The 23085-nt window shown below is 41.4% G+C and overlaps 1 protein-coding gene across 32 annotated transcripts in view; it reads right to left on the bottom strand.

Moving 5' to 3' along the window:
- KCNMA1 (potassium calcium-activated channel subfamily M alpha 1) overlaps positions 1-23085 on the bottom strand; it is a 4085072-nt gene that overhangs the window by 1564653 nt on the left and 2497334 nt on the right. For all 32 annotated transcript variants that reach the window (XM_044055788.1, XM_044055796.1, XM_044055806.1 and 29 more), the window contains one exon: positions 7217-7303. In XM_044055788.1, coding sequence (XP_043911723.1) covers positions 7217-7303 — 87 coding nt within the window. The remainder of the gene's footprint in view (positions 1-7216; positions 7304-23085) is intronic.

Raw genomic sequence — 23085 nt, 5'->3', positions numbered from 1 at the left:
TGGCCTTGATAGATTCTGTTTTAAGCTATTTAAGAAGCATCCTGGAATGTTGTCAGGACACATGGAGGCTGTGTTTTTGGCTTTAACAAGTGCAGTAAGGACCTGTTCACTTGTAATGATTGGTAGGGAGATGGCTGCAAGTATTTCTTTGGGTTTGGTATGAGATAAAGGGGGAGAAGTTTGAACTGAGCTTGTTGGCCAGCAGGATTGCTATAGTTTCAGGCTGGGTGTAAGTGTTGCTGTTCATGGTTAACTCGGCACATCGCTGAGTGTTACCCCTGAAGTTCTGAACATAATTTTAAAAAAGTCTTATGGTTATCTTTCACCTGGGAGGCTATTTCTGTCTTATAGTTTGCTTTGGCAAATTTGACCAGCTCTCTAATTTATTTGTTTAGACAGGTGAGTGTCTTTTTGCACTGTTTTGTCTGTTTCTTCTTGGTTTTGGAGAGGATTTTTTTCCTTTTGCTGATTTTGCCAGTAATCATAAGTATGACTTGGACAGGTACTACCTCCTCTATGCAGCTAGGAACGTGGTTGTACAGTGCTTCTGTGTACAGCTCAAAGTAGGGCTCAGTGTCATCTGGGTTCAGAGGGACTTGGAAGTTTAATAAGCTGTCACCTAGTTTGAGGTAATTGGCCTTAGCAAAGTTCTTAACAGGTCTGGAGTTTTATGGGGGTAATAGGTTAGTTTTACTACTAAAGGAGATCATTCTTTGGTCAGACCGTACCAGGAAGGATTTAATGCACTGGAGGGAGCAGCATGGTGAGCTAACTAATTTCTCCAGGGCGTTTGTGTTGATGAAGTCCAAAAACCTCTAAGCAAGTGAATTATGGACTATATAAGTCTCCCAGTTTATGGAGAAGTACCTAAACTCACTCATAAGTATTGTGCTAAGCTGAATGTTAAGAGATTGCAGTAAGTTTAGGTAAGAGGTGTGTTCCCAGACTCATGTTAGGGGATCTGTACCTAGCAAGAATATGATAGGGGTCATACCTATGGTTAGTTGGGCATGGAGCAGCTCAAGTCAGTCACTTTGTTGGCCTAGTCTAACAGTGTTCTTGTCCTTTATGAACACTGAGACACCTTTTCCCTTTGGATCAAAAAGTATAAAAGACATTATAGCCTTAGATAGCCAGTGTGCTTTCTATGGTTCTAAACCATGTTTCCGTAACTGCAAGGGAATGCAGTCATGTGAGTGCCTCCAGGGAAAGTAGTTTTTTTTTTATTTAAACTCCTACTGTTGAGCAGCAGTACCTTTAGGTAGTCATGAGTGACTTTTGTTATGGTGAAAGGTTTAACAATTTGCATGGCCTAAAAAAGACACTATGGGGATAGATAAAGTTTTTGCCAGTATCCAGAAACTGTTAAGCTTCTCGATAATTGAGTGAAAGTACTATTGTAAGCACACTGAAATCTTGACAGAAAAAAATCTCTCGGTTGGAGGAAGAGCACTAGAAGAAAAAACAACTGCTATAAAGGATATGAGAGCCCTCAAAACACATCTGAAGTCTTCATGTGGCAAAAGAGATCTGAGGTACAAGGATGAAGTTCTGGGAATCATGGGTAGGGAGAGTCAGAGCCATGGAATTGTGAAAGCTTCAATTTCAGTGCCAAGGTTGGACGCAATCAGATCCAACAAACCAAATGTTGAATCAAATAAAAATTAACACTGGATCAACTGTATACAAGATCAACCTGCCAAACATTAGTGGGTGCATGTAACACAAAAGCTGTAAAAAGACACTTAAAAAGTTGTCATATATAACAGGTGGGCATACTAACTTCTTATCATAATGACTACACTGTCTATATTATTTTGGAATGTGAATGGCCTCACATGTGTAGACAAAAAGGTAAGAGGACTGAATTATACTCAGAAATGCAAAGTGCAAATAGCAATTACAAGAGACATATTTGGAAAGAAGTGAGTTTGCGAATTTGATAAAGCACTTCAGGATGGATATACAGCAGAATATCAGGGACAATGGAAACAGACCGTACTTATATTACTTGTTAGAGTAGCTTCAATAGTGGCAGATGAGAGGAAAAAGATAGTTATGGTAGATTTGTGGTAGTAAGGGACTAATGGCAAGGGAAGAGAATTATGATAGCATGTATTTATATTCCACCTAAATCTGCTGCCATGGAGCTTTAAAAAAATTGGGAGAAATAATCAGCTTATAGCAGGGAAAATTACTTATAGGTAGAGAATGGAATTTGATTTACAACAGTGAGGATGTACCTGGTGGACCTAGAAGTAAAAACATAACAAAAAGGGCAGATTTCTGAATAAAATTATGAAAATATTTGGTATGAAAGACATTAATTCAGTAGTGGGAACTCAAAATAATTTACATATTATTCCCTAAGGTATAATAACTGAGCTAGACTAGACAGAAATTAAATTTCACAAGAACATATGCATTTAATTGAAAGCTTTGACACACATCCAATAACTATTTCATACTGTGAGCCAATAACAACTAAGATAAAAATGCAGGTTAATGAAATAAAAATGAGACACTGGTGCTTCCTCACATAAAAGGAATTTAAGGAATGGACAGTGGAAATTATTTGAGAGTTATTAACAAAGATAGACATTTCTCCAGAAGTTATAGCAAGTGAGTGGGATAAAATGGAAGTGGATTTTAAAAATAGGATAGGAATAAAAGAAAAAGAGATATAATTAAGAAGTAAAAGGAATTATTTAGAGGGGCTGACAAAGGCTAAGAATTGGAGAATAAGATGAATCTCGCAGAACAAGAAGAGGTGCAACTGTAGAGTACTAAACACAAAATAAGAGAGCATCTGGTTAATATGAATGAATAAAAAAGTTTGCTGTCAAGCAACTGTTTTTTGATAATGACTTCTGAGCATAAAAACATTCAACACAATAACTTATGCATCAGAAAGTAGAAAGGGTTGTTGCAAAACTTAGGGAGTCTGTAACAAGAAAAATAACCACAGATCAAAGAAGTGGTACAAGACATATTTCAGAAATTTTATGAAAAATACGTATAAAGCAAAGAAGTGTGGAAATCAAGAAAGAGCACAAATGGAAGCATTTATGGAAAACGTCAGTATGGCAAGGTTAGAGGTAGATGAAGCTCAACAATTAACCGTTAAGAAAGGATAAGATGATATAAAAACAGTGACGTATAATCAATTTGCAGGAAAGTCTTCAGGAATAGATGGTATTCGTCTTGAAGACTAGAAGCTAGGAAGGAAGAAAGTGATAAAGATTTGGATGGTTTTGTTTAACAGTATTTTAAAAGGAGGGGAAGCATGAATATCCTGGAAGAAAGGTGTGTGGTTTCTTTAGCAAAGACACATCAGACCCAGCTTCATATAGGCCCATTTAAATTTTAAACCATAACTATAAAGTGTTTATGTATATAATAGCTAAAAGAATGGCAAATATGGTGCCAAAATTGATAGATATGGATCAATGTGGATTTGTAAAGGGAAGGCAAAAGTTTGACAAATTAATAGAACAGTGATGATCCAAATGGAAGCAGAATGTAAGAATATACTGCTGTTGTTGGTGGGTTTTGATGCATAGAAAGCATTTGACAGAGAAAGCTGGGATTTTATAAGTAGGGCTATGGAAACATTTCTATTCCTTGACAAAATAATTAGGTTAATTAGGAGGATATATGAGGGACTGGAGGTGAAAATTAAAGTGTGGGGGGAGGACTTCTGTTCCTCTCTGATAAGCTCTTCTTGAAAAGAGGAACCAAGCAGGGGTGTCCTCTTTTCCCTTTGTTATTTGTATTATATTTAGAATAATTGGCAAAGAAAAAACAGACTCAGAAATTCAAGGATATAATTAGTATGGTAATCAAGAAATGATGGCTTCATTTGCAGATTATATTATTTTGTACCTGAAAATAACAGAAAAGTATAGTGTTGTGGAACATTATGAGAAAGTTTACATATGAGTGATCGGAGGCAAAAATTAAAGTGGGAGGGTCCCTCTCTGGCAAGCTGTGTCTGAACAGAGGAACAAGGCAGGGTGAATTTCTCCCCTTTGTTATTTACTTTATATTTAGAGACATTGGCAAAGAAAATACAGGACTCAGAGATTCAAAGATATAACTGGTATAGTAATAAAGAAAATTTTGCTTTATTTGCAGACAATATTATTTTCTACCTGATAAAACCAGAAAAGGACATCTCAGTGTTATGGAATATTTTGAAAGAGCTTCAAGTCTTTTTGGGATATAAAATTAATGAAGATAAAACAGATGCTATAGCTGTGAACTATGTACCCACACATGAATTCGTTCAGCAATACCCAAATTTATGAAGACATGATAAAATTATATATTTATGAATATGGATTAAAAGGAATTCTGTTATGGCAGCTAAGGATATGTGAGAAGAGACTGCACAAATGATAATACAAAGATTTAGAAATAGGAAGCTCTTGTTTATGGATATGGATAGCAAAAACTAAGCAATGAAAATGTTTTTAGTCTCTTGAGTTTTATATACAGGCCAGGCATATTTTTATCAATTAATTTAGTCCCTTAAGTTTTATATACAGGTCAGGCATATTTTTATCAACCACAGGAGAGGTTGTAGACAATAATTAATCAAGAGTTAAAGAAATTTATCTGGGAGGGGAAGAGGGCAAGGATCAAGTGGGATAAGTTGATCCTTCAAATAGAACAAGGTGGTTTAGAATTTCCTGATTTGAAGGGATATTTTAGAGCCACACAGTTAAGGATCATACACACACACACACACACACACACACACACACATACACACACACTCACACACACATATATACCCGTATATATATATATATATATATATATATATATATATATATATATATATATATATATATCTGTGTGTGTGTGTGTGTGTGAGAAACAGGCGGAAAGCTATAATTCAAAGTGGGAAGGGATTATGATGATGAAGTGGGAGGAGGATTCAACAAATAAGAGTGGGATTTTGGATGCAGAACCTTAAGGAGAATAACAGCACCCATAGAGAATATTATATTCATAAAGCAGCAGAAAGTATTCTAAGAACTGAGCCAATGTGAGTAGGGTTCCTATTAAATGATCAAAGAGGCATTATTTTGAATGCGTCTTGATCGAACTTGAAGCACGGAAATCCAAAATAGCAAAACGGCATATAAGCAAATGCTTTCCCTGGGAAAGAAATCGCTTGGCCACATCTGTTACTTTGCTATTTTCATGACTGTAGTGCGATCTCGGATTTGGTATATTTAAGTAGGGGGGGTGGGGGGCACAGCCCCTCACTTTATATAATGTATTTATGTAATGTTTTATAATTTTTTTTTTTGTGGAAAAAGTCACTGTTCTAAACATTTGAGATTGTAAGCTTTCGCATACATGGGTTTGATAAATCATCGTTTGCTTTTTTAAGCGTTTGATGATTTAACACAGACCCTGTGAGAATGGAGAAAGGGGATTTTGCTGATAGGGATGACTGGGATTGGGAATACAGAGAATAGGCAAGAGGGGGCTGGAATTTACAGGAGAAAACTGATAAAGGAATTAAGGTAATGGGAGCAAATAGCTAGAGAAGGAAAGGTAATAGAATGGGAAGAGGCCAAGAAGGCATTTGGACCGCAGGCTAGAGACTGCCTTCCCTATCAGGGATGGATATCAGAGTAGAGATAAAGAGAAAAGGATAGGGGGATCCTAAGTGAAAGACCTGCTCTGATAGAGTTTTTAGGTGAAATTAGAACAGAAGTTGCTGTTCACAAAGGGATAATTAGTACGGCATATAAAATATTGCATGATACGTATAGGAACCAATCAGACAAAGTTATAAAAAATTGGGAAGAGAGATTGGATAAGCATTTCACAAGGAAACAATGGGAAGACATATGTATGGCTCCCAAATATGTAACAGAGTCTAGAAGATTTAAGATTTTTACTTGGAATTATTTCCATAGGTATTTTTAAATCTCAAGCAGAATCCAAAGAATGTTTCCTTGGGCAGATGGCAAATGTTGGAGGTGTGATGAGTAAGAAAAAATTAACTGAAAACATATGTTTGGAGGGTGTAATGAGTTGGCAGACTTTAAAAGTTCCCTGCAGAGTATTCTGTCAAAAATATTGTGTCAGAAAATGGGCGTAACTAAGGAAATTATGTTTTGGTTTATAGGATGTGAATTGAAAAGTTCCCTGCAGAGTATTCTGTCAAAAATATTGTGTCAGAAAATGGGCATAACTAAGGAAATGATGTGAATTGCCTAGACAAAGTAACATCTTTCTAAGTTTAATTTTTGTGGTTCTCAAAAAACAATTACTAGAAAATGGAAATCAAAGTCTAAACCAACTGTATTTGAATATTGTAATAGAGATACAATTATTGGAAATGGGATCTTTACAGAAAGGTAGATACAAATTACATTGAAAAAAAAACAGAAATTATGGTAACAATACATGAATAATAATGTTTTGGAGGAGGAGTGAGGTTTAAGGGAATTCAGGAATTGAGCAATTTATGTAATGTTGCATTAACAATAGTATAAATATATGTGATGTATAATGTTTGTAACTGAGAATGTGCTAATATGGTTTATTTTCTTTTATATAAATGTAAGTTTGCCTGTGCCGTAGGTGATAATTCAATAAAGATGTTCAAAAATACCCTCTGACACAAACTCCACCTTCTCCACCCAATATGTATTATCCCCATCAAATCACCCCCACAAAAACAGTGTTTCTCTTCTCATAGTAGTGTTCCCATTTTTATGCTGAGCCAGATGTATTTTGTCCTTCCGTGCAGTGAATGCACTGCATTATATTGTAAACTATGCTAGAATGTGCTCATTGCAGCCACTAAAGGTGAGCAGTTACACATTTTTTAGTGCAAGCTACTATGGTACTATTTGATGAACTAGATATTCTGTTATTTGTGTCCACCTCTCAGTCAGCATGTTTTCTAGAAACACACTGATGCATAGACAGCATTTGACAGAGAAAGCTGGGATTTTATAAGTAGGGCTATTGAAGCATTTCTATTCCCTGACAAACTTAATCACTGTTTGACACTTACACTCTGTATTTCAAGTATCCCAGAACATAAGATAAGCACTTCCCCAGAAACCATTACAGTTCAGATTAAGTAGTACTAGAGTTTATCGAACTGGTAATGAATAACTAAGCACTTTCACTGTGTTTGGTTGAGAAATACTGGTTATGCTGGCAGAACATGCATTACCTTTTGACTTCTTTGGCATCACTTGCAATGAAGAATCCGAGGGTGCCTTCCTGAATCTTGACATGGTTCCCAGGATTTATTAAGATGCTGCTCAAGGAACAAGACAAGGAGAGAGATATTTATCCATTTGCACACAAAAGATAAAAACTGGAAAGATAATTACTAAAATGATATAAGTAATCTCATTACCATAGTCAGCAGTCTTTACAATTAAAATAATGAATAATCTCCAAGTGTCAAATTCTAGTGTCATAGGCTCACTGAGAAATACAGGCCAGTATTCTAGCATGTAGCATGATTAATGAAAAAGCAAAGCAAAACTAACATATTGCCTCTACCATTTGCTTGCTGCAGCTGTAAATGTGTAACAGGTACATCTCTGAAATATTTTGCCTTATTAATTATAATCTGTCTTCCACACTGGCTGTGTATATAAAGGTAATGCCTGCCCCTAAGAATGCATGCCTTGCACACTTTTATATAATAGGTTTTTCAACAGTGTTATATACTTCATTGTAAATTTAAAGTGGTTCTTATCCTAGAATCACAATCTATGCAATGAAATAAGAACCTTTTTAACTCACAAAGGGATCAGAATATTAAGAGAGTGTTCACTCCTGTCTCTGATTTCCTGCTTTTTTAAGTGTTTGCTTTGTGATCATCTTTAAATATAAACTCTATTTATCTTCCATCAGGGTCATTGGTGAATTCATTTACACAGACATTCAATACTGTGTGCCCTTTGTAGTGCTTATTTTGCTTGCTTTGCCATAACCAGGCTTACCGATACATGAATTACTGAACTGTGTGAAATCACTTCATGCTGAAAATAGATACTACTGTGTGAGGCTCAGTGGCCCTTAGTTTTGAGACCATTGTAGGGAATAAAACTCTGGCTTGATTAGGATGGAGACATTTTCCAGTTGTGTTTTGTAAAAGAATTGTTGATATTTGGTGGATACTGCATTAAGGTTTTGCTTGACACAGGCAGAGGCACATTCAAGGTAGTCTGGTTCACTGAGTACTTCCCAAACTAATTATCTTGGAATCTATTTTTGTGGGGATACTGAATTCACACTAGCCATACTGGAAAGTTTACATTGTAGCTGCAACATTTCTACCACACAGTGGTTATTCTTAGAACATTTCTTCCTTAAAAACTATTGTAGCATCACAATACAATACAATATTCAATATCCACTGGTCATTCAAAATGTTACTGTATAGGAGCACTAATTTTGTGATGACTAGTTAGTATTAAAATACTCTTTACACATTAGTTGCAGAGTATCAGTATATTACAAATTTTTACTCACAGACCTAATGGTAACAGTTTGGGGTTTTGAACCTACCTGTTCCTGAGAAGCATTAATTCCATCCACTTTTCAGTTTTGTTTTCATATACAAGTGGCCTCCCTGAAATGTGTTATGTTTAGACATACAATAGCCATTTTCTTCTTGATGGTCATTTTAGAATGTATTGTTTGCAAAGCTTCAGTACTGTAATAATCTAGCATGGGCATCTGGGAATATATTTGTTAAAACAATGCAATATTGCTTTCTCCATCGTGGCTCATGCCTATCCTGAAGATCATTATCTTTTTGAATGCAATGTACCTATATCTCCACTACAATAACCTTTTGAATAAATGCACTTTAGAAGGAAATTCCCTTTCTTTTCCTCACTAGCAGCCATTTTAAAATCCTGCCATTGAAAAATAAAGATTGACTGAGTTTTAAGATGACTTAGGAATCTACTATTAAACAGTTACTGGCCACACTGGAAAATAGGTGATCCCCATCTTCTTCGTCTGTGTCATCAAGCTCCTGAATCACAAAATGAATTTGGGTCACCTGGGCCATAAATCTGGCTTTACTTTCACACCACTTGCACAAGTTTCAGTTTACTTTCTAGTTTCAGGCCATAATTTTATATTTTGGCTTTATAACCTTTAAACATGGGAGAAAGCATGATGCCACAATAAAAGAAAACCAAAACCTCTTCAAGAGCTACTTTTTAATAAATATGACTTCAATAGAAAGTAAAGGGCAGAAGGACGCCCTTCATCCTTCATAACATTAAATATAACCCAATGTGTGCCTAAATATGATTTTGGTTGTATGGAATATGTCAGCTGCACTTTAGTCGGTAAAGTCTGTTTAATGTAGGCCATTTTAGAAACTACTATGTATTAAACAATGCAGGCTACATCTCTGTATTGAACACAGTATAACTCATTGTTCGTATCCATAATGTGGCTGTATTTGAGTTGTGGCAATTAAAAAAAAATCTATTTCACCCTTCACTATTTTATTAGCTTCAAAAAGTGTTACTTGAATTTTGCACTCTAAAGAATAGCACATACCTTGCCCACAAGCTGACTTGATAATTTACTTTCTTCTAGGGATATACTCCTCTCACCTTGCATGGAAATCAGTATGGAATATACTGTTTGGAGTTGCAGTTGCACTTTTCCTCGCTTCCTCATGGTGACCACTTAGTTTGTATACATACCCAGTGCCACACTGACTGTTGTTAAATACACAATTCAGTTAATTACGTAGTTAGTTACTGCGTGAGCTGGCCTGTGATCATTTTCGGTCATGACCTGGGCCCCAGATAAGCTGAAAACAATGTATTACATTATACAACCAGTAGTTATACAATGTTAGACAAAAGAAACAATACAGAGAATGAGTATGATGGGTTGTAATTAGTAAACAGTGTGTCACAGACTCACTGAGAAATATCAAATGTGAACTAGTACTCTGGTTCATAACAAGATTAAAGAAGAAGCAAAGAAAGACTAACATATGTATCCTCTGCTTTTTGTAAATAATCAATGTTACTGAATGAAAAGTGGGAGAAGTAAATTAGAACAGGATGTTGCTTAGCCTTTGTCTTTGAAACAATTACTGGTTGTTCCTTCCTTTAAGTGCTCTCTCAATTTTGCTTTACAATTTTGGAGAGATTTTTCTGCTCTGTCTTCTAAGAGAAGGTAATTCCCCTTAGCTTGGAAAATGTTTGTGAATGTTCTTTCACATATGGTGGATTTGAATCATGGCCTTATGAGAAGTAGTCACTTTTCTTTAATGTTACAGAGTGTATAGGAAGTACAACTTACTAATAGTTTGGTTTTCAGATGTGGCCAGTGTTCAAGAGTGAGGATTTGGAAAATAATGTACTGATCACCTGCAATGCACTACTTTGAAGTTTGAACTTCGAGCCAGTTGAGATTACTAAGGAGGACACAGTGGTATATGTATTGGCTGACCAGGAGGGCAAAGTGACTGCTTCATTTCTCTGTTGCTTGAAGTATTTGGGTGAATGAAGACTTACTAGTAGTAATGCATATTCCACTTTATGAATCAGCACATTTTTGGCAATGGATTGCTTTCCTTAGCAGAAGATGAAATATTTTTGTACAAAGTTTCAGTTGCGCTAGCATTTTGCTCATAGTATTGTCTGAGTGAGCCGAGAAGGATATGCTGTGTCACAGCAGGTATTACATTGTTTTAGTTATCCATAATTAGTAATTCAGGAATAATGGAGATTTTTTGTTTAGTAGCATATTGCAACTGACTGGGAGGGGCATTGCAAATCTTTAGTTTCAACTTTGGAGAGTTCAAAAAAGGAATAGTGTAGCTCTGGCGATTATCCTTAGTGCCTAGGAATATGATGTAATGTCTTGCCAAGCTTGTAGGTGTAAAGATAAGCTCCCCCAACTGCCTCCAGAGTGAAGCAGTCAGGTAACCCTTCAGGAGCAATGATAGGGTTTCTTAGTTAAAAGATTACAACAACCCTGATTATGCAGTCTGCCTCTGCCCTGGAGAGATGTCCATTCGAGTTACCTGCTTCGGCGGGGTCTGTTTCCAGGATTGTTCTGGTGATAACCCTGGTATTTTCTTAACCACATCTTCTTACCACCACTTTGGTTCATAGAAAAGGTTCTTTGTGGAGTAGAGAAATGGATTTTAATGGCAGATAGGGTCATTACTTTAACTTTTGGTCCAAAAAAGAGTGGAACCATGAAATGGGGCATTACTGAAAGATGTTTTAAAGCGTCCTGCAAAATCGCATGCTGATGCATGGAGATGCCGGTACCTGCTGCTCTGGCTGTACCATCGGCTTCATTGGAGAGTAGACGCATGGCCATGTTAGAAGTAGATTGCAGGGTAGACAGTTAGGTGTCTGCTGTTTTTTGGAACATCTGCTAGTAAGTTACCCATGAGGGACTTGGAAAGTTCCTTGGTCAGATGAAAACGATTCATGTGTAGAAGGTAATTCAGTTTTCTAAATGCAAAAGTCACTAAAGCATAAGTCCATTTACCCAATCTGTCCAGTACGCTGGATTTCCTGTTAGAAGGATGAACAGAAGAACTCTCCTCAGACAGTTCCTTTTTTGTTGCTGCTGCTAGTATCATGGCATCTACTAGTGTCCCTTTACTCCAATGTTTTCTGTCCTTTGGTGCTACTAAAATCCTATTTGGCTTCTTAGGGATATGTTCCACTACAGTAGGGTCATTCCATGCCTGCCATGTCACATGATCTATGAGGGCATCCATGGGTAGTACCACTCAGGATGTAGATGAGCCTGTATCGAAGGCCACAAAGAACACAGATGCATCTGAATAAATAGTTTCACTGAACCAACCCACTCCCTGTTTCATCAATTCAAGAATGTCACCAAATGTGACATCTTCTACAGGGGATCTAGGAGAACCATCACCTTCACCTTCATCTAGTACTGTGTCTTTAATGAGAGACTCTGGGGAATAGAATAAGTGCTTCCATCTTCATGTCTTTTTTCTAGGACCTTGACTCTGGGGAACCTCAGAAAACAAGTCTGAATCAGACTGGGAATTTGAGAGGCAAGTACCCTCTAGGCTGAAAGGTACTGACTTTCATCATTGCTCCGAATGAGAGGAATAAGTCACAGGATCCATTGGAAGTTGGGACGAATGCAAACCTGAAGGCAGCACCTGACTTCTTGGTCCAACCAAGACCTGTTCAAAAGCCTCAAACTCTAATACTGCAATTGGGGCTGAGGAAATGCCTCTCCTATTGAAGGATGCAGGAACTTTCCTAGCCCAATTGAGGTCAGCTCTGAGATGACCTTGGATCCGATTTATCAAGAGCAGAGGTACAGAGATGCAGAGATGGCTCAAAAAATTTCAGAGTCAAGTCTACTACTGGAACCCAGGGACTGATGCTTCAGCTCAGAGACTCATCTTGACCTGAAAGAATCAAAGTTGAAAGAGTAAGGGAATTTGTCAATGCTGAAGTTCCTCAAGCTGTTGGCTCCAGTTAGGTGCACCAGGAGGGTGCGAACCCAAGACAAATCCAAAAATTTCCTCATCATTTGGTCAATGTCCATTTCGGTAAGACTTCTGATAGACCAAGATGACCTCAATGACGATGCCACAGACAGAGGTCTGGACAGTGGCAGCTTGTGCTATCGGACTGCAGCTGCCCCAGCTGTGAACCACAATGGTACAGTCCTAATACTCCTAACCTGCACATGGAAAGTGAATCCGGACTGCTGCCTTACCAGTCCAGATTCAGGAAGAAGGCAGCAGACTGCTGATGCTCCAGAAGTCTATGCGGTGCTAACCGCATAGACTGGAGGGGGATTGGACTGCAAGTTCAGCAGTCTTGGTACAAAACAGAGCACAGGAAAGTGAGCATTCCAGCGCTGGGTGTGGATTTGTATTTTATTTTTAAAAGCAGTTTGTGAGCATTCCGGCACTGGGTGTGGATTTGTTTTGTATTTTAGATTTAGAAGCAGTTTGTGTGTAGATTTGTATTTTATTTTAGATTTGGAAGCAGTTTGGGTGTGGATTTGTATTTTATTTTAGATTCAGAAGCAGTTTGTGACAGCCGATACTCGGCTGTTGTAGTTTACTCTCTGCCTGGGTGTGGATATTTATTTTATTTTAGAAGCTGGTGCAGTTCGTAAATGGAGGGCTGCTGTGGATTGTGCTACAGAGATGGCCGAGATGATTATTATTGCAGGTATGGGTACATTAGAAGCTATGAAGTGTGTGTGTGTGATGGCCGAGATGATTATTATTGCAGGTATGGGTACATTAGAAGCTATGAAGTGTGTGTGTGTGTGTGTGTGTGTGTGTGTGTGTGTGTGTGTGTGTGTGTGTGTGTGTGTGTGTGTGTGTATAAAATGCCCCATGTGCTATATGGTGGTGGGTAGAGAACAGGCTTGAACCCTGTACCTTGGGCCCAGGTGGCAAGAGCCTGAATTCCCTACCCACCACCATTTGTAAAAATATTGCAGATTTTTCCCTCATACTTGTTCTGTTCCTCATAAAATCTGCGGTTTCTGTATTTTTGTCTCCTTGCAAAGTCAGTAGTGCATTGGTGCAGTGGTAGCATTGTTGCCTGACAGCTACAGGTTCTCTGGTTTGATTCTTGGCTGGGGTGCCTTACCTTCTGTGTGGAGTCTGCATGCCCTCCCTGTGTTTGTGTGGGTTTCCTCTAGTGTCCTCCCATCTTACAAAGACATGTCTGTCTGGAGTGTTTCTCCCTGGGCCTCTGCTAAAAATTGGCTTTTGTTCCAAGTCAGACTTTTCTGGTTAACAAATATTAACTAAAAATGACACGCATTTGAATATCAGACTTCATATTCTTCAGAAAGTACATGGTAACACAAAAGCTTTTATTCTAGCAATTTTCTAAGTTTATAAGATCGATATTTGAATATTGTCCCTAGTCTTGGGACTGTATTCCCCCATTATTGGCTTTGTCCAGTTTTTTGTGCTAAGGCTGAGAGCTATGGTAAGAACTGAATTCACTGAATATGTTTGGGAGATGTATTCCCCCATTACTGGCTTTGTCCGGGTGTTTTTTGCTAAGAGGTTTTGAGCTATGGTGAGAACTGAATTCACTGAATGTTTGGGGGCTGTATTCACCCATTATTGGCTTTGTTCAGGGGTTTTGTCCTAAGAGGTTGACAGCTGTGCTATGGTGTGAACTGAATTCACTAAATGGTAGCCATTTAAGTTTCCGTCTTCCTCTTTCACAAAACAGCTGATTTGGCATAGTGGTATGTTGCTCTGACTGTTTTGCACAGGGTCCTGAGTTCAAGGCTTGGCAGTGAAATTTATGGTGGTAACAGCATTTTATTCTAGCAACTTTCCAACATTATACAAGCAATGTTTAAAATGTGTCCCTGGTGTTTGGGCCCCCCCCCCCAATAAACGTTGGCTTTCTCCAGATTTCTTTGTGCTGCAAAGTTCAGAGATACAGCTGAGTGAGTAGATTTTACAAGGAGGTGAGAGCTGCAGGGGAGCAAAAGTTTAGTGCTGCTTATGCTGAGTCTGCTTGCATTGTTAATAGCACAACAGGTAGTATACTTGGTTTTGATACAAAGGCTGTGGGTTCTACTTGCACAGTAGATAGATGCATTGCTGATACTGTACTGTGCTGCAAAGGTGGAAGATGCTGCACTCCTTTTGGCGAAGATACCTAGTAATTATGAACCTGTTATCAGTTTGCCATCCATTCCCTATTGCAATATTGTTAGCTTATCATTTTTTTAGTGTAAGATAGGCAATTTATTCCTCAAGGGCTACAGGCACTTTATTTGTAGATGAAACTATGAAATACAAAGTTGTTTGCTAGCAGCAACCTCTTCATTAGTTACAGATCTCTTTAATGTGGAATTATTTAGATGAATTTTACTTCTTCATAGATTGTACATATGTACTGATACTGGTGGACTGTAGAAGTTTGAGTAGACTTTTATGATGGAAATGTTCTGAATTGGGCAGTTTTGTCATTATTGTTGCATGCATTTTGTGTCATTGTTTACTGGAAAATTTTCAAAACAATACATTTAAAACACCCTCTAAAACTGTACTGTATTGTACAAGGAATATAATTTAATACAATCAGGAAGGTGTATGAAAGAGCATGTGTATGTTTTGTGTGCAAGGGGCCTGTGATTTGAAAACAGCCCAGACCCAAAGTAAATTTTTATCTGCCATTGGCAAAATGTATTTTCTTTGAATGTGGGTTTCAATGCTGTTTCAGTGAATGTGAGTTTTCAAGGGCAGAGAAGTTTTAATGCTAAGTCTGTTTTCATTGTGAGACTGCATTGTTTTGTTTAGCAGATATGATATCTATTAGTGTTTTCGCTGTAAAATGCAAAATAAAACTTACAAATGAAGTCCAAATCATTGCAGAAGTAAAGCAGTATGCACATTAGTGTTTATGGTACATGGGGTGAAATAGCCAAGTAATGGTTCATTGGAATGGCTGTAGGGGTGGAAGCTCCATTCGACCATGATTTTGTGAGGGGGGAAGGGCAGCAAACTCAAAGACAGCCCCAGCTGAATAAAAACCTTTCAACTGTCTGGATTTTTGCAGAATGAATAGATTTTTGCTTCTTATTTTTGGTTTGTTCCTCATAAAATTTGTGGTTTTCTGGCAAATCATTTAGGAATGAAGTCACTAAATAATGGCAGACACTGAGTTTCAGACTTCATAACCTTCCGCAAAATGCATGCTAAAGCAAGACATGTTATTCTATCAACTGTCTCAGTTTATACAAGAGCAATTTTTAGTATTGTTTATATGTTCCCCCAATATATTTGGCCTTGTCCAGATTTCCTACATTAACAGGTTGAGAGGTACATGCAAATAAATTGCTTTATAGAATTAGGCATATCCAAACCTCTCAAGTGTCCCTGATTTTGGCTCAAAATGTTGCTCTTCCCCTAATAATCCCTCCTCAAAATGGCAATTTTGGAAAAAAACATGGAGGGTTTTACAATTAATAAATAACTGTAATAATCAGTTATAGATTACTTTTATTTCAGAAATGCATGTAGATTCTTTTATTTTGTCAGCTGCTCAAGTTAGCAGTACTAATATTAAAAAGTGTCCCTTCTTTGACAGGTTTCCAGCTGTATTGTGTGGCTATTTTATATTTTTGCATCACATTCTTGGTTCATTTTTCATAAAGTTGTGTTTTTTGGCAAATTAGTGGCAATCCATTAAAGACTGAAGATAGAAAATAATGACAGACATTTCATTTTCAGATTTCATACCCTTCAGAAAATTCATACTAATGCAAGACCTACTGTTCTATTATCTTTCTAAGTTTATAAGAGCAATATTTAAAAATTGTCCTTATTTTTGGGCCTTTGTCCCACTTCTGTGTATGGCTTTGTCCAGATTTCTTGCTCTGAGGTTGAGAGGTATGTCAAATGTCTCAGGGCCACCGCAATCAGCCAGAGACATTTCAAATTGTGACATACTTGTTGCACCCCACTCCCCCATGTTGTGACTCTGGATGTGTCCAAGCAAGGCAAGGAGCAGTTATGCAGTGTAAATGTGCAAGACTATCCCCCCATCCAAGGTAGACACAAGTACTTCAGTGGCTTTTCATCTGTCCTTGATTTTGCAGAATGTTCTGGTTTCTGTCATATTTTTATACTGTTGATTTATGCTTATTATTATTCAGAAATTAGAAGTTATGTACTCACCATAACGTTCCATCTGAGTAGGTGTATTCATTTGTCTGCAACCTGTGGGTTATGGATCTGATATCGGATCCGAACCGGCATGGTTTACCAGCTATGGATCCAAGCTCTCAGCTCCTCCCCTCACCCATAATACCCTGCTCTACCCTCAAGACCTCAGATCGAGTTTGCCAACAGCAAGAACACCCTGAAAAGGGTAACACATAATATGCAGGAAACTGAAAGGCCAGGGGGATAGGAGGGCGGGATGGTTGCAGACAAATGAATACACCTACTCAGATGGAACGTTATGGTGAGTACATAACTTCTAAATCTGAAGTAGGAGATTCATTTGTCTGCAACCTGTGGGGCAGAGTCCCCAGCTACCTGAATCTTGGGCGGCCATCATGGAAGGATATTCCGGAGCACCACGGAGCCAAAGGATGCTCTACCCCTAGATGCAAGATCCAACTTGTAGTGGGAAATAAAAGTATGAGATGAAGCCCACGTGGCTGCTGCACAAATATCATCTAGAGGAATCCTAGCCTTAAAGGCTGCCGAGGTAGATACTGACCGGGTTGAATGGGCGTGTACACCCTCCGGTGTGGGCCTTCCTGAAGCTTGATAAGCCAGTAAGATACACTGTGAAATCCAGCGAGACAGAGAGACTTTAGAAATTGGCTTGCCCAAATTAAATTTAGCAAAGGAAATGAACAACTGGTCGGATTGCCTATGACCAGCTGTTCTGTTTAGATAAAATCTAAGTTGCCTGTGAACATCTAAGGAGTGAAGCTTATATTCACCTTTGTTTTCATATTTAGGAAAGAAAACAGGGAGGTTAATGGATTGATTAATGTTTGCTTCAGAAGCTACTTTAGGAAGAAAGGACGGGTTGGTCCTGAGGTAAACACAGTCCGGATGAAAGACCAAGTAAGGAGGTTTAGCTGATAATGCTTGGAGCTCTGAAACTCTCTTGGCCGATGTAATGGCTACTAAAAAGGCTGTCTTGAAAGACAAGAATTTGAGATCCACCGTAGCCGCTGGTTCGAAGGGCGGTCAAGGCCTGGAGAACTAAGGAAAGGTCCCATGGAGGAACCGCTTGTTTTACAGGGGACCTGAGAAGGAAAGTACCTTTAAGGAAAATTTTACACAACTTGGCTGACATGAGTGGACTAGAGTCATGACCAATGTGATAATGTGAGATTGCCGCCAGTTGTACTTTGACTGTGGAACTGCTGGCACCATCGTTAAAAAGAGTGGTTAAGAAATCAAGCACTAAAGGGAGAGGAACTGTGAAGGATTCAGGCCTTGCCGCCCGCCCACAAAGAAAACCGTTTCCACTTGCTGCGGTAGACTTTCCTAGTGGACGGTTTATGAGCTGCCACCAGGATCGCCTTAACAGGGGACGAAATACCCCGACTCCTGATCAAGAGTGGAACTGGAGCAGCCAAGCGGTCAGCTTCAGGTTGTCCAGGTTCGGAGGAGATATGCAGGATGGATGAGATATCAGATCCGGAATGGGATCTAGAATCCAAGGAGGATTCACCGAGTGAGACCTTAGGAAGGGGAACCAGATCTGTCGAGGCCAAAATGGAGCAATGAGAATCATTCTGCAACCCACCCGAGAGGCTTTCTGAAGAACTTGGAGCATCAGAGGCAAGGGTGGATAAGCATACAGAAGACCGGGTGGCCAAGCATGCACCAGAGCGTCTCTTGGAGAACCTCCTGGAGGAGGTATCAGAGCGAAAAAACTGTCACACTTGGTGTTTGAGGGAGAGGCAAAAAGATCGCATGAAGGAGTTCCCCACCGTGCGAATATGCGTTCCGCTACTTGAAAATTGAGAGACCACTCGTAAGGGGTCAGAATGGTGCGACTGAGCTTGTCCGCCAGGATGTTGGACCGACCCAGAATGTGCGTTGCTATTAGAAAGCGGTTGGTGGAGATTGCCCATTCCCAAACTCTCATGGCTTCTCGACAAAGAGGGTAAGACCTCGTTCCCCCTTGCTTGTTGATGTACCAGACAACTGACATGTTGTCCGATTGAATCGCAATTGTTCCCAAGAGAAGAAAGTCCTGAAGTGCTAACAACACTAAGAGCACTGCTCTCATCTCTAGAACGTTGATATGCAGTAAGGTCTCTGAATCGTTCCATGTGCCTTGGACGGTCCGGCCCGCAAAATGCCCCCCCCATCCGAGGCGGGAGGCATCCGTGGTCACCGTGGCGAGAGGGGGAGAAGCACAAAATGGGCGGCCTCCGTGGAGATCTGGGGAGTGAAGCCACCACAGGAGGGACCGCTTGCAAGCCTTGCTGATCGCAATGGGATGATGCATAGGGAGAGCAAGGTATGACCATTGTACTAAGAGAGTCCACTGGAGGATGCGCATATTGAGCCTGGCAAGAGGAAGAAGTGCTATAGCAGACGCCATGGACCCTAGAGCCCTCAGGACCAACTCCGGAACAGAACTTGAGTGGAGAATGGCCCGCACCTGGAGCTGCAGATTTTGAACTCTGTCCGCAGTGAGGAAGGCTTTTAAACTCCTTGTGTCTAACCTGGCCCCTATAAAATCTAAGAGCTGTGTGGGCGCCAGGTTGGATTTCTTTGTATTTATTGTAATGCCCAGATTGGGAGCAAGATGGAGAAAGGAGTCTCGTGCCAATAGTAGTAGATGCCTTGTTGGGGCGGTAAGGAGCCAGTCGTCCAGGTAGGGAAGACCTGCACCCCTGAAGCCTCAGGTGGGCCGCTACCACTGCTAATACTTTGGTGAACACCCTGGGGCTGTGGTGAGACCAAAGGGAAGGACCCGAACTGGTAGTGACTGGCTCCCAGCCGGAAGCGGAGGAACCTCCTGGAGCGCCTGTCCATTAGGATGTGGTAGTACGCATCTTTGAGGTCTATAGAACACATCCAGTGATTTTCGCCCAGAAGGGGGAGAATAGATTGCAGAGTGACCATTCGGAATTTTTCCTTGGGAACTGCCAGGTTCAAGAGAGAAAGGTCTAAAATTGGTCTTAGATCCCCCGTCTTTTTTGGCACTAAAAAGAACCTGGAGTAGAACCCTGATCCGATCTGGTCTGGGGGGATGGGCTGGATGGCTCTTTTCTTTAGCAGATGGCCAATTTCTGCCAAAGCGGCCTCCCGTTGATCGGGTGGAACGTCTGGGAGGGACTTCAACTTTGGTAAGTGACGAAAAGGGATGCTGTATCCTCTGGATATGATCTGGAGAACCCAGCGGTCTGATGTTATGGACTCCCATGCCGCTAGGTGCCCCGAAAAACGTCCCCCAACTGCCTCCAGAGTGGAGCAGCCGGGCAACCCCTCAGGGTTGCTGCGCGGGCCGTTCAGAGAAGGGTTCTCTGGACCCGAAGTTCCTGGGAGCCCCTCTGCCTCTAGGGCGGCGTCCTCCCTGTCCTCCTCTGCCACGGAAGGACTGGTTGTCCGGAGCAGGCTGGGATTGCTGCGACTTCCGGAACCACATCTTCTTCTGACCCTTTTGGTTCCTAGAATAGGGCCTCTGGGGTGCAGAGAAGCGGATTCCGACTGCAGACAGCGTCTTCCCGTCCTTCTCGCTCTGGGTCAAAGTGTCGCGAACGGTTTTGCCAAAGAGGGCAGAACCATCAAAGGGGGCGTTCGCAAATGACGCTTTGAAGGGCTCAGAAAAATCGCAATGACGGAGCCAGGCCTGACGTCTAGTGACTAGACCTGCCCCTGCGGCTCTAGCGGTGCCTTCCGTAGCATGGGAGAGTAGCCGCATAGAGGTATTGGTAACTGATCTAAGAGTGGCCATGCAGGTGGAGTGCAGCACTTTGTCCTCCTCCGACATGGACTCTGGGGGAGATGCAGCGTATTCTTTAATGAGATCTCGCTGCATCCTAATGACGTGTGCCAGGTAGTTCAGCGCCCTTACCGAGAAGGTCGCTGAACTAAACATCCGCTTCCCCAAGCGGTCCATCATCCGAGACTCCTTGCTCGGGGGATGGACTGAGGGACTCTCCTGAGCAAGTTCCCTCTTGGTGGCCACCGCCGTCAACATGGCATCTACCGGAGGCCCCTTACTCCAATGGGCATGGTCAGACGGTGGGCTGAGGATCCTGTCGGGCCTCTTAGGGATTGGCTCCACGGTGTCTGGTTCCTTCCACGCCCTGGTGGTAATGAGGTCCACCAGGGGGTCGGCAGGAGGGGACACCCAAGAGGTAGACGGGCCCGCTTCAAATGCCTCCAAGAACACGGACTCATCCGAGGAAGACTTGGGGGCAGACCACCCCCCCTTATACGGAGCATTTCCATGATGTCTCCAAATGAGACATCCTCGGGGGGTGACCGTGGGGAGCCTTCCCCTTCCTCCAAATCCGTGTCTTCCGTGAGAGACTCGGGGGAGTCAATGTGCCTCCTTTTGCACGTATGCTTGCGAGGAACATCCTCTGGGGGGCTGTCAGAGGACTCCTCGCAAGCAGCAACCTGTTCCAGGGGAACAGCTTGGGGCACAGAAGCGGGCTGTCCCAAGGGCCAGATGGTGGAAGCCTGACCCAGTGCAGAGGGAGCGCGGGACGGAGCCGAAACAAGTGCCGGGGGTCCGGAGACCCTCAACAGGGCCCTCTCCACTACATCAAAGGCCGAAGGGGAGCCGACCTCGACCAAAGGATCCGACAATCGGCTCCCCCTCGGATCCGGAGTGGATCAGAGCCGGCGCCGAAGCGCTTGGATCCGAAGAGACAGTGCGCTCCGACACAGACGGCGCCGAGGGAGCACTGATCCCCCCGGATCCGAGGCTCAGATCCAGGCTCCGAGAGGTCGGATCCGATGCACTCGAGGGCAGGGTCGGATCCGAAGTACCAAGTACTATCGGCGCCGACCCACCCCGCTCGAAGCTGCTCAGCTCAACTGCTCGAACCCGGTAGCGGGTCGGAGAAGGAGCAATCGGCTTGAAAAGGGGTCGAGCTCCCAGGGAGGCAAGAGCACTCCCATCTGCATCTGGGCCTGGATGAACCTTCTCATCATCCGGTCCAGATCAGCATCCGATAGGCTGTACATTGATCTCGACGAGGCTACCGAGGTAGGCCTTGAGTGCCTCCTCGATAGCCTCGACGGAGATCGGGTCTCCTCCTCCTCAGGTCCCGTGAAAAACACACTGGAGACCGGAGCCGAGGAGGAGGAGATCCAGCCGACAATGGAGCCGGGGGAGAAGCCCGCTTGGCTGGTGGGGCCGAAACAGAGGTCTCGGCCCGCCGCTTGTGGTGCTTCTCCCTCCGGTCTCTTTTCTAGCATCCCTCTCCTCCGAACCAGAAGCGGGAGGTTGAGTCCCAGGAGGAGGAGGGGAGCCGGAGAGGGAATAACTGTGGGGACGGTTACCCCCGAAGGAGCGGAGGTCGGAGCCGAGTCCGGCGGTAAAAGGCCCGCCAAAACAAGCTTGGACCTCCGCTCCTTCAATGCCCTGGGGTTGAACCCTGCACAAATGGAACATCCAGATGTGAGGTGTTCAACCCCCAGGCATCTAACACACCGAGTGTGGCCATCAGCTGGGGAAAGCTTATGGCCGCACTCGGAGCATTTAGAAAAAATAGACTTGGGCTGCTCAGACATCCCAAGCTAACAAATAACAGTTACTATAACTAAGGTAAGTAACTAAAACAAAAATCACTCACAGGCCCAACACACACACTACGCTACCAGCGAGGGGAGGGATATAAATTTTTGATTAAACACTAAAAAAAGTAATAATACAAAAAGGGAAACCTACACTTTCACACAAATCAACCAAAAAATTATTTAAATTTTACAATTTAAACACTTAAACTATCACTTAGCTGGAGAGCTGGAAAAACAATCTGGTCACCATGCGCGGCAAACGAGATCTGAGGTCATGACATCCATGCCAGTGATGCATTTAAAAGCAGTAGTATCCTCCAGCAAACAGGACATAGTATCTAAGTATTTGTCACGTTCCATGAGCACCACTACCCCTCCCTTATCAGCTTGTTTAATTATTATTTCTTTACAGGAGCACAGATCTTTAAATGCTTTAAACTCATCCAGTGTCAAGTTGTACTCATTCCTTTTACTCTTATTACTACTCTCATACAATTGCCTAATTTGTACTTCACACAAATCATGAAAAGCCTTCACTATTGGTACAGCAATAGGTATAAAAGTACTGAGGCGCTTAAAGCCTCTTTCTACTATAGATGACTGACCAAACAACAACTTTAAGTTTAACATTCTGGTGAATTTTTTCAAGTCAGTTAGTGCAGACACCAGGTCATTTCCACATTTTTTTTTTTGTTATGTACTATAGAATCATTGCTATCTGTGTTGTTTTAACTTTGCCTTATTGAGTGATACTTATGGTCATGTGATTTTTGGGCTGCTAACCACATGACTACTTTGGG

This window comes from Protopterus annectens, chromosome 14.part0, assembly GCF_019279795.1.
Source record: "Protopterus annectens isolate FY-2018-M chromosome 14.part0, PAN1.0, whole genome shotgun sequence".
Taxonomy (NCBI): domain Eukaryota; kingdom Metazoa; phylum Chordata; order Ceratodontiformes; family Protopteridae; genus Protopterus; species Protopterus annectens.
Note: the sequence above shows the minus strand (reverse complement) of the source record. Positions and strands in the feature narration are given on the sequence as shown.